This window comes from Episyrphus balteatus, chromosome 4 (genome assembly GCF_945859705.1).
Source record: "Episyrphus balteatus chromosome 4, idEpiBalt1.1, whole genome shotgun sequence".
NCBI classification, from domain to species: domain Eukaryota; kingdom Metazoa; phylum Arthropoda; class Insecta; order Diptera; family Syrphidae; genus Episyrphus; species Episyrphus balteatus.
This window is the reverse complement of record NC_079137.1, coordinates 25962284-25975204: the sequence shown is the minus strand read 5'-3', so window position 1 is coordinate 25975204 and position 12921 is coordinate 25962284. Positions and strand designations below refer to the sequence as shown.

Here is a 12921-nt window from a genome sequence, read left to right as displayed (position 1 = left end):
ATTTTTTCGAAAAAAAAACAACAGAACCCAGATAAATTTCAAGACTTTTAAGGACAGTTTAAATGTTGTGTTAAAGATCATACAATTTAAAAATTTTGTTAAAAAATATTTTTTAGAAGTTATTAATAGACATATTTATAAAACAATTTTCTTGATTTTTGATTTCGTAAACGACTTAACTGATTTCAACAAAAACGCTCCCATAAAACCGTTTAGGAAATCTTGATATCAAAATAAGGAAAAATTCTGAAAACTCATCTAAAAAAATTAAAATTTTTTTTGATAAATCAATATTTTCAAAACGATCCAACGAATTATGTTGGATGGATTGGAAACCTGTCCTGGGTTTCGCTTCCCGAAATATGGTCACCGTACATATAGAGTACTGATACTCTAGTCTAGTGATACGAAAAACCTTCAACATCAAAATAAAACAAAAAAACTCAATTATTATGTTTCACAACAGATCTCCAGTAGGCTGTTTGGAAATTGATCTAGCTAAAAGGTGCTTTTAATGCTTCCTTGATTTACTTTCTTTAAAAGTAAAGAAATACCTGATCGTGAGGACACACGTCGTTGCGTCTGACAGCTCATCAGCCAAAAAAGTCGTATCGTCTGGCGGTGCGAGTGTTAAAGCAGATGAGAAAGGCACAAATGGTGAGGGGACGGATAAGATGGGGTGCAAGGATAACTTGGTGGGCCTTAGCCCACAGGTTACCCAAAACACCACCATCAAATCTGTAACCGAGGGGACGGGTTTAATGGGGTGCATGGATAACTTGGTGGGCCGTAGCCCACAGGTTACCCAAATCACCACCATCAGATCTGTAACCGAGGGGACGGGTAAGATGGGGTGCAAGGATAACTTGGTGGGCCGTAGCCCACAGGTTACCCAAAACACCACCATCAAATCTGTAAACGTAAACCGTAACCTTTCTTCTGCCAAATCAGTCCTACCGCCTGGTGGTACGACTGGTAAAGTTGGTGAGTTAGACAATAATGTCGAGGGAAAAGGTAAGGTGGGGTGCGAAGCTAACTTGGTGGGCCGTAGCCCACAAGATAACCGAAACACTACCACCGAACCCGATCCCGCAAACCAATCGATCAATTCGACGTTCCAGAGCCTAGCTACGGTCATACACAAAAAGACCAGGGCTAGAGCATTAGATGAGAATGAGATTCGTCGCCGTCAGAATCGTAACGCTGAGAGGATTGTCCGTCGCTTTGCCAAAAGGTCTCCCGAGTCCCTTACGGCAAAAGAGCGAGTAGCACTGGACAAATCAAATCAACGTTTACGTGCAGCGGCAGAACAGAGAACTGCGGGCACTCCTAGCACCTCCAAAAGAGCTAGGAACGATGCCAATTCACCCACCAGCTCTTCGCCTAATAAGACGAAGAAGAAGCGCAGAACCTCTCAGGTTAGCGTAAAAGGCCACCATGTCGCCATAGCCGATTATGGTAAGCCTTCACGCAAACTGACTGAAGACGAATGGCATCTCCTTGAACTAAGGATCCTGGAGCAAGTCAATGAGGCTATCGTCAAGAGCTGGACGGTTCCACTCTTCGGTAACCTTAAGACTGTCCATGGTTTCAAAGTGATGCATTGTGAGAATGATATGACTCTCGAATGGCTTCGGGAGTTCATACAAAAAACGTCAGCTCCATGGCAAGGCGCCGAATTGCGTCTGATCGACGTAAAGGAGATAAAAGATCTCAACAGACCTCTTGGAAGGCTGTTAGTCAAAGGCCCGACCCTTCCCAACGAACGACTTGAGAGATACATCCTATCTTTGAATAGTGATCTCTTGAGCAGAGAGTGGGAAGTGGTCAAGAATGAAAGAACGGATGATGGCACCGAAGTGGTGGTAAGATTGAGCCACAAATCTTTACCACTCCTGAGGAAGGCTGACTTCAAGATACGCGTTGGAATCACTAGGTGCAAACTTAGGTTGATTCGCAACGATAGAAAACAGGTTAGTAAAGCGATGAACTTAAACTTTATTATTTAAATGGAATTGAAAATTTTACAAATCAATCTTCATCATAGTAAAGCCGCAACCGCTAACCTTGTCTACCTCATGGAGAGTAGACAATACGACGTAGCCCTGATACAGGAACCCTGGGTTGTAAGAGGGAATATCAAGGGTCTACAATCTAAAGAACTACAGCTGTACAAGTCTAATCTTGACAGTCAAAATAGTAACCCTAGAACATGCATAGTAGCTAAGAAACAGTTTAATCTTTTTCTTCTAACTACTTACAGCAACACTGACCAGACCACGGTAAGATTGGAGCGAGATGGGCTCCCAATGCTCATCCTCTCGTCTACTTATATGCCGTATGACAGTACAGAAGGACCACCAGCAGATATCACTGAAACGTTGGTATCTTTTGCAAGTAAGAATAAATTTGATATTATTTTAGGTTGTGATTCTAACTCACACCATATGCAATGGGGTAGCACTGATACTAATACCAGGGGCGAGTCCCTTTTTGAATTTATTATCGAGAAAAACTTGCTCGTAGCTAATAGAGGCAACACCCCAACTTTTGTTACTAAAACACGGGAAGAAGTTCTTGATATCACCTTGACGAGTAATTCAGATACTTGCCAATTAGAACAATGGAAGGTTTTAGATGAAATCTCTTTTTCCGACCATCGCTTAATAGAATTCTACGTCCCTGATGCTGCCCGGCACATTAAACCTTTTAGGAATAATAGGCGTACCGATTGGCATGTCTTCAATAGGGAATTAGTAAAAAACATTAGTCACTTAAACATTGACAATAACCTAGACACAAATAGTCTTGATAAACTGACAGAGGAATTCACAGGAATTCTACGCGGTGCATTGGACAGAAGCTGTCCTCTCATTGCCGCTGCGAAGAAAAACAGTAAACCACCCTGGTGGACTGTTGAGCTCACTACCATAAGAAAAGAAACAAGAAAACTGTTCAACCTTGCTAAACGCACTAGAACAGAAAGTGACTGGGAATCTTATAAAACCAGTCAGAGAAAGTTCAAGACAGAAACTCAACGAGCCAAACGTAGCTCTTGGAGGAACTTCTGTAGTACTATCGAATGTACTAACCATTCGGCGAGACTAAGGAGAATTCTCTCCAAGACGAATACTTCTATAGGGTCCCTAAAGGGGCCTGATAATCGATGGACAGAATCCTGTCAAGACAGTCTTAAACTCCTGGTGGAAGCCCACTTCCCAGGTTGTAACTCTGAATTGGACAATGATTCCACAAACTCTTTGCACTCAATATGTGAAATTCCTAGAGAAATTATTACGAAAGAAAAGTTGATCTGGGCCATCAACTCCTTCTCTCCTTATAAATCTCCAGGCCTAGACGGCGTCTTCCCTTTGATGCTGCAAAAAAGTAGTGAATTCATTATTCCTTACCTGATCACAATATTCCAAAATAGCCTACAATTGGGGTATGTCCCTAAAATATGGCGTGAAGTCAAAGTTGTCTTTATACCAAAAGCTGGTAAATCCAGTTACACAGAACCCAAAGATTTCAGACCTATCAGTCTAACTTCTTTTACACTCAAAACACTTGAAAGGTTAATCGATATACATATCCGCAGTTATTTAATACCGGAGACTATATCACCCTTTCAGCATGCATACACAAAAGGTAGAAGTGTAGAGACAGCTTTACACTGTGCAGTCAGAACAATAGAAAAGTCGCTTGCGGTTAAAGAATACACCCTCGCTTCATTTCTAGATATCGAAGGAGCATTCAATAATGTCCATAATAGTGCCATTGAAAAAGCACTCACTGACCTTAAAATAGAAGACACGATCATAAAATGGATCGTATGCATGTTGAAAAACAGGCAAATCAATAGTGAATTAGGTGGGTCACATATAAAAATGTACGCATCTAGAGGAACCCCACAAGGTGGTATTCTATCACCTCTTCTTTGGATTTTGGTGATGAATGAGATTCTCATCAAACTAAATTATAGCGGTGTTAAGGTTATAGCCTACGCAGACGATCTAGCTCTTCTAGCGACAGGTAAATACCTAACCACTGTAAGCGAACAATTAGAAAACGCATTATCCAAGGTCAGTAACTGGACCAGGAGATGCGGTCTTAAAGTAAACCCCCTAAAAACAGAACTGGTACTTTTCACAAACAGAAGGAAAATTCCTCCTTTTGCAGTGCCAAAAATTGATGGCACCCCACTTAAGATTTCGGATAAAGCGAAATATCTTGGAGTGATCTTGGATAAGAAACTTAACTGGGGTCCAAACATTCAAGAAAGATACAAGAAAGCCACGTTTGCACTTTACTCATGTAATAGAATTCTTGGCAGAAACTGGGGACCAAATCCCAAAATAATCATGTGGATGTATACCGCCATTGTCAGACCCATTCTGACCTATGGCAGCTTAGTCTGGTGGCAAGCTCTGGAGAAATCCACGAACTTGAAGACCCTAACCAAAGTACAAAGAACAGCATGCATTAGTACTACGGGGGTGATGAGGTCCACTCCAACCGCAGGCTTGGAAGCAATCCTTAATCTCACTCCCTTAGATCTATTTGTAAAAGAATTAGCGGCAAACAGCGCCCTACGACTCAGTCAAACCAACATTTGGAATACTAGTCAAAATGGCCATACTACGATCCTTTCGAACTACGTTGGCAACAACGTAAGTACAGATTACATGACCCCTTACTTAGACTTCAACAAGTCTTTTAATGTCAGTTTCCCTAACAGACAAGATTGGGAAAACAGTATACCTTTCTCAAATGAGTCGACTATCGCCATCTTTACTGATGGTTCGAAAATGAACACTGGGGTTGGTGCAGGTTTTTACTCAGAAAACCTCAACCTTGCCAGTTCTTTCAGGCTCCCCGATCACAGCAGTGTCTTCCAAGCCGAGATATTGGCAGTGAAAAATGCTGCTAAACAAATATCCATGATGGCGATATCACCTGCTGACATCACCTTTTTCATTGATAGCCAAGCGGCAATAAAAGCAATTTCTGCCACCTTAATCAAGTCAAAGCTTGTTTCTTGCTGTCGCGAAGAGCTTAGGGTTCTTGGTACGCAGCATAATGTAAGACTCTGCTGGGTTCCCGGCCACAGTGATGTGTTCGGCAACGAAAAAGCGGATGAGCTTGCAAGGGAGGGCTCAGTTCTTGATCCCTCTCTCATAGACCATAGCATCAGAATCCCACAATGTGAAATAAAGCGAAATATCGTCAACAATATTTCACAAAAAACTAATGAAAGATGGAACCTCCTAGAAACCTGCGGTCACACCAGGAAACTATGGCCGAACTTCGACGAGAAAAAATCAAATAAGATCTTACTACTTAGTAAACCTTCCTTAAGATCCCTAATAGGCGTCTTAACGGGACATAATCTACTAGGATACCACAAAAAGAAAATGGGGCTTAGTACGGATGATCTATGCAGAGGCTGCGGTAATGAGGACGAACAGGAAAACACTGTTCACTTCCTCTGTCACTGCCCAGCACTCTGTCGCACTAGGAAAAAATTCTTAGGAAACTACTTCTTCAATGAATTAGAAGAACTATCGGAACTCTCAGGCAATAGCCTACTGAACTTTGTCAAGTCCTCCAAATGGCTTGAACAACCATAGCATTCATAGGTTAACACTTTTTCATGAAGTTACAATACTTCAGGGTATCACAAGGGATCTACATTGATCTAAGTGTGACGGTAACAAAATCAACTGTCAGCCCATATTACCTAACCTACCTAACCTAAAGAAATATATCACTAGAAAGATTAGGGTAATGCATTTCAAAGAGTTGAGACATACCTTTGCTTTCAAGGCAAAGTGGCATAAGTCGGAGTTTGCTAATTTTCAGGAGAGGCATTTAAAGTTTTTTGAATCATTAATAAATGATTTTCGTTGTCAATAAAAAAACAAAACTCAAAAGTTATATACACTGAAGAATTGCATTTTTTTTTTTTGTTATGAGATTTTGTACGAAGTTTTATAGAAAACGCAATAATAGAGCTATGCCGTTTTTCAAAAAAGTAGAACTACATATTTTCGAAATTGTGTTTTTCTGACTCTATGGAAAAAGTGCCGTTTTGCACGTTATTAAAAGACAAAACTAAAAATATAAAAATATTATATTATTTTATTTAATAACGAAAAGATACAAAAAATGTGATTTTTCTAGCATATACGAAAAACATAAACAAAAACTTATTTAAATTCATCTTTCTAACTCAGTTACAGAACGAACAGTTTGATACGACAAAAAACAGCCGAATTGATGAAAAAATCTTACCGGGTTGCTCTTTTTTTATGTGACATTTTCATAGTTGTGCCGTTTTCTTCGAAAACAAATACAAAATGACATTGATATTTGTCAAAATTAACGGCGGCACTTTTTCATAACGTGGGAACTAGAAAAAGTAGAAAAGCACTGATTACACAGAAAGATTGGGTTTTTTTAAAAATCAGATCTGTGCTCTAAGCTCAAAAATGACACTTTTCCTTGAAAGCGACGATATGTAGGTACCTACTATGGGATAAGTTTATAGGATTCTGAAAAAAAAAGAATTATCTAGATCAGACATAACAGTGAGATAATAGAGAAGCCATGCCAATTAGGACTCAAACTAATGGTACGTGTCATATAAAGAAAAAAGAAAAGTTTATATTTTTCAAAAACTATTCTTACGATTTTGATTAAATGTTTTGTGTATAATGAAGCAAATTTGATAGTATATTTGTGATAAAAAATAAAATATATTTTGGACCGTTATTATTTCTGAATTTCTTCTAAACGCTTTAGCCGATTTCAAAGAAAATTTTTACACAGAAGCATTAAGGAATTCAAATGATAAAACTTCAAAAAAGACTCCTCTGGTGCAAAATACAAGTCGTTCAACGTTTTAAAACCCTGATTTGTTGCCTCTATATTATGTAGGTACGTGTGGGCTGTTATAAGTTGGACTTGCGTCACATGACTTGGCCTTAATATAAAATTAAAAACATGCAGACAGTGTTCATCGATTTATAAGACGTTATTTCTTCAAAAAATCATAGAAATCGCTCAGTTCATCCACGAAATGTTATCAAAAAGTTGGCTCATACAAAATGTATGTACAAGAGATATGAGTTTTCTTTAATTTTTTTCGGACCAGACGTTCTGGAGTTAAACATGGCGTAACTTGCACGACTTTATTTTATCACATTAAAGCTAACACCATAATTCGTTTAAGATTTGCATACGTTTCTGTTTCACATTTGAGAAAAAACTGCAATTAATTCGCAATGCACAAAGTTTCACGTTGTTTAAGAAAACAAAACAGATAAACTAAAACATTAAAAGAGAATAATTGAACATTACATTGATTTGTTGCTGAACGATCTTCCAATCACAAATATCTTTAAAGCTTATCCCCCAGCAGAGGGGGTATAATTGCTAAAACATAAAAAGAAAATTGACAACTTTGCACCTTTAAAATAATTTCCATTCTGATGGTACGTGTTTAAGTATAGAAATGGTTTTATTTTATACTTCTGACAATAATGTTTTCAAGTGTAAGATACTGCTTCAAACCCATTCGCTTGGCCGAAGGTCTTTGTATGGATTTTTTGTCTTCTTCGATAAAAATCAGTGAAAATAATCCTTAGCTATATTTTTTTGTATGCCTCTCTATACGATTTGGGTCAAGTGATGTTTGGAAAGGATCGATCCATCGACCGACGACGGCAGGCGTTCGCAATGCTAGAAAAAATATAAACTTATACCTACTTCAAGAAGTATATGTATTTCATATCAAACTTTATCCATTTCATTGTTTTGAATTAAATTACGAGTACTTTGTTTGTGAAATTTTTAAAAACCATTTTCACAAAATTCGCAGAATATCGGTATTGAGTCTATAAATAAAATGGAACTATTATTATTGGTATCAAAATGAATGAATGACATCAGAATGGTCTGAAATAATAATACATATAAACATTATAGTATAAGTTACACTCTTGGAATGTGTTGTTTTTTATTGGCAGAAGATTGAAGGAAAGTTTTATCGATTTGCCGTAAAATAAAGTTACTTCAATTTTGTAGGCGAATGGTTAACATGACAACTTAATTCGGCTATAGAGATATGTCACGAAAATAAATCTATAAAACATTTACTAAATACCAAAATTGTTTAGGTGTAAGAAAGATTTATGTTCCTATATTATTTACTGCATGAAAAACATCCCTTCTGAATGATTTCATAATATCTACCTACATTAGGTATATTCTTTATTCATAAATTGATCTTCTACACGAAAACGTACATTATATCATTGTATATTCTATGGGAGTTAAACTTTCCAAAAGAAAAAACAACCTTGGAAATTACGAAAAAAACATCTTTTCCAAATTTCAAGAAAATTCGTCCACTCCTTTAAGCCAGAACTATAATTGATGGAGGAAGCAGTTGCAGCTTCTTGCACAGATAGACGCACGCATCAGAGGAACGGACGTCATGACGAAACCTACTTTTTTTAACTGTTCATCATTGTAATGTTGGTTTTGATTAAAACCTCGATTTTTGTATGACACGAAACTAGTTCTTGTCCTATAGAGCAAGTAAAAATAATTTGAATTAAATGCGTAGATAAATTGATTAATGTCTGCTCAATTTCTCAATTTTGAAGGCTTTTATTCCTAAGGTTCTATCTTTGTAATGCAGAATTAAAAATAAAAAGGTAGGTATGCATTATTGTTATGTATAAATCAATTTTAGCATTAGTCGTATTTCGGTGTTAGTTACACTATTAAGGTATTAACGAATCAAAAGGCAGTCAATTTTTAAAAGCTTAATATCTCTCCACCTCCCTTAATTTTATCCCAGACAATATTGAAGAAATTTTTATGGGCTTTTCTTAACTAGTTTTATTATTTTGTAATTTCAAAAACTTTTTTATTAATTAGTTTTGTTATAATGCTCATTCAAAATTAAAATCATATAAATAAATAATTTAATTTATGAATTTTGGGGTAAAATGCTAGTTTCCTCAAAATTATTATTTTCAAAATACTATTGAAAATAATTTAAAAACGAAAAAATTTATCCAAAATCAATCATCCAAAAATGTTTTTCCCAAATGCATTTTAATACTTACTCTCTCGACTTTTTGTCTTTTTTTGTGAAAGATATTTTAGGCCCATTTGCTCATACGATACTTAAGTATTTAAGTATAACATAAAACCCTATGTTTCACATATCGGTTTGCACGAAACTCAAACTTCGTCCTAAATCTCAGGAAGTTCAACATAACTTAGGGGGAAGAAATAGTGGAACATAAGCTGTTATGTTCTACCTAAGCACTTTTATTTTATGAAAAAAAGCAAGAATTTCGCTTAGAAAATTGATATCGGTAGTACAAAGGACAAGAATTATCAAATTAATCAAAATAAACTTACATTTATTAACTTAAACCATCCACAGATGGTACAATTTATACCACATATTTTTGTATGAGGTTCACTATTTTGCTGTCATATTTCTTTGACTTATTTTGACACACTAGCACATTTACACACACGAATAATTTTCGTTTAACCAATTAACACTTATTTTTGGCTCAAATATACTTTTTTACACTTTTATTCAGCAAGGTAAACCCACAAACTTGAAAATTTAACAATATTGTTGTATTTTAATTGCTAAATTGCTCAAAATCAATTTTAATTATTTGACGTTTCTATTGATTTGACTTTTGAATATGAAGTTCTCAGCGATTTATATCATGAAAGTAAATAATAGCTAGGTTGAATATAAATATTTTTTAGCAACTTAGGATAAACTAAGTAAAACATAAGAGTTATGTTCGACCTAGCTAAGATTAGAATTTATGACTAGTATGAGCAAATGGGCCTTAGAGATTTTAGAACAAGGTACACAATTGAATTGTTTTCGATGAAAAATTGTTTTTTACTTGTTTTACAAGAGTTTGATCTTGATTATTCAAAATATTAAGTTAATAATTATGTATGTAAGACCCATTTGCTCATACTGGTCATAAATTTGTATCCTAACTAGGTCAAACATAGTTCTTAAGTTCTTCTTATTTTATTCTACGTTGCTAAATAATATTTATATGGAACTCAGCAATGATTTACTTTCATGATATAAATCGCTGAGAACTTCAAATCCAAATGTCAAATCGATAGAAAAGTCAAAAAATTCGAATTGTTTTTGAGAAAATTAAGCAGTTAGAATGCAACAAATTTGTTGTAAAGAAAAGTTTGTGTCTTTTTATTACAAAATAAATTGCACGACTGGGGTCGCACGTACTTGCTCTTATGCTTAAAGTAACTATACTGTTAAAGCTTTTTATTCAAGAAATTTAAAATTCGATATTTTGAAGAAATTTCATAAGTAGTATAAAAAAATTAAATCTGTTTTTATAATTAATAAAACTCTGTTTTAAAATATCTTAAAAAAAAAAACAAATATGCCATTTTATTTCTCGTATAAAAAGGTATTTTTAGAAAAAAAATTTTGAAAATTGTAGGAGCCGTTTTTTAAAAAAATAATTTTTTATATATAAAATTTTTTTAACATTTTTCAAAAAAAAAGTTGGTATGCCATTTTGAAGAAATAATTAATTTACACATAAAAACTAAATTTCAAAATTTTTCATTGATCCGTTTTCAAAAAATTGATTTTTCAAAAAAAAAATTTGAAATATTTTTAAAAAAACCAAAAATGCGTTTTTTGAAAATTTTCTAAAATTTTAATATTATATTTACTTACACACTTTTGTATAAAAATTTTCATTTAAATCGGGTTAATTTTGTACGAGATATTTAGAAACGAAAAAAACCGTTCTATGACAGGTACCGTTAATAACGGTACAAAAAATATTTTTTTTATTTTAAAAGTTGGCCCTTATGTGTAGTATTACACACAAAAATTTTAATCAAAATCGTTAGAGCCGTTTTTGAAAAAAATTATCTTTTCTATTTCCGTTATATGGCAGGTACCGTTAGTTTTGGTCATAAAAAAAAATTTCAATTTCCCCTCTAGGGAATCACCAAAAACTGCTAACTACCAAGTTTGAAGAAAATCACTTCACTCGTTTAGGCTGCAGCTCCAGATAGAGACAGACGGACAGACAGACAGACAGACAGACAGACAGACAGACAGAATTGCCGGACCCACTTTTTTGGCATTCTCCATCATCGTAATGTCATGTAAAATTGTTATCTCGAGTTCGATTTTTTTTACGAATCCTAAACTTGCCCTATAGTACCTATATCGCAAGTAAAAAAAAGATTCAATAGTGAAAGTGACCAAAAATATACCTATGTTAAATTTAATTTAAAAAAATACCTATTCATTTGAAAGAATTTAATTTTTAAATGTGTGCGTTTGACAAAACTAAGAATGAAAAGTATGATAACAAAAAGTAAACAGTGTTTCAAAAATTTGTGTTGAAAGTTTTTCCATCTGTAGATGGTAAATGCTAATGAAAGTGAGTAAATTTCTATTAAATTGATAATAATTGATGTAATTTTTTACTACATACAACTATTTCTTAAACCGCATTCTTTCTTTTTTGTTTAATAAAAATGCTTAAGTAGAACATACACTGCTTATGTTCTACTATTTCTTCCCCCTAAGTTATGTTCAACTTAGGATCGTTAAGGACATAGTTTGAAATTCGAGCAAACCGTTATGTGAAACTTAGCTCTTTAGGTTTTACTTAACTATTTAAGTTTCGTCGAAAAACTCCTTTTTAATAAATAAAATTGAAAGTGGTTTAGGTTACATATATAAACAACAATTTATACATTGTGGTCAATACAATATTGCTGTACATTTGAAAATCTATGTATATCCTTTATATTAAGTTATTTTAACCTTATTTTACCAAACGAGGTTAGGTTAGGTAAGGTAGAAATGGCTGTCAGGAAAACAATTGACACACTTAGATACGAGTACCATGATATTGCAAGGAACTTTCTCATTGATTGAAGTAGTTGGAGCTTTTAATGAAGCGGGGAAGTTGAAGATGTCAGTGTTTATTAAGTCACTTAGGCCCATTTGCTGAAACGGAACTTAAATCTTTATGTGAAACATAAACCCTTAAGTTCTACATAATCGTTTGCACGAACTTAAAATTGTGTCATAAATTCCTCTAAGTTTAACATAACTTGGGGGCAAGAAATAGTATAACCTAAGGGGTTTATGTTCTACATAAGAAATTTTAATTGAACAAAAAGCCATAACATCCCTTAAAAAATAATTTTGTCTAAAAAATTAACATCTTTTATTAGTTTAAGAACGGTAAACTCACTTTTAAACATGTTAACCATGGTAAAATTGGCCGCACAAATGTTTGTCAATTTTTTGCCACTTATTGTGACGCACAAACACATTTACAAAAAAAAATCCTTCACATGAATAATTTTTTTTTATTAAATCAAACACTCGCTTTTTGCCACTTTCACTATATTAAAACATTTTCTGCAGTAAACAACCACAAAATACCAAAATTGATGAAAATTTTCAGCTTATTTGCTCAAAAAAAATCAATTAAAACTGACTTTTGTATCGATTTGACTTTTAAATTTGAATTTCGCAGCGATTTCTCGCATGAAAGTAAAACATTTCTATTTTGAACATAAATATTTTTTAGAAACTTAGAATAAACTAAGTAAAACATAAAGGCTATGTTCGACCTAGCTATGATTCAAATGTATGATCCGTATGAGCAAATGGGCCTTACATTATTTATCTCCTTAAAGTATTTTCCAAGTATATAATTTACGTCTATCTACTGAAAAGAATAGGACATGAGACATGACAGATGAGCATTAAAGGTGTTGGATTATTTCTTATTCTTCAAGAAAAAAAAAATACTGCTGCAGAAGTCGTTTAAAACTACAAACATA

At 34.3% G+C, this 12921-nt stretch overlaps 2 protein-coding genes across 5 annotated transcripts in view; one reads left to right on the top strand and one right to left on the bottom strand.

The window, feature by feature from the left end:
* The window catches only part of LOC129918882 (microtubule-associated protein futsch), an 82634-nt gene that overhangs the window by 44531 nt on the left and 25182 nt on the right, over nucleotides 1-12921 (bottom strand). The window lies entirely within an intron of this gene.
* On the top strand, nucleotides 573-2339 carry LOC129918883 (uncharacterized). Its single transcript, XM_055999632.1, has 2 exons — nucleotides 573-1973; nucleotides 2048-2339. The coding sequence occupies exons 1-2, from the start codon at nucleotides 675-677 to the stop codon at nucleotides 2048-2050; spliced, it is 1302 nt and encodes a 433-aa protein (XP_055855607.1). The 5' UTR covers nucleotides 573-674; the 3' UTR covers nucleotides 2051-2339.

What these genes read in the sequence shown, in the direction of transcription:
- LOC129918883 (XM_055999632.1), top strand. Translation starts at nt 675, where the DNA reads ATGGGGTGCAAGGATAACTTGGTGGGCCTTAGCCCACAGGTTACCCAA.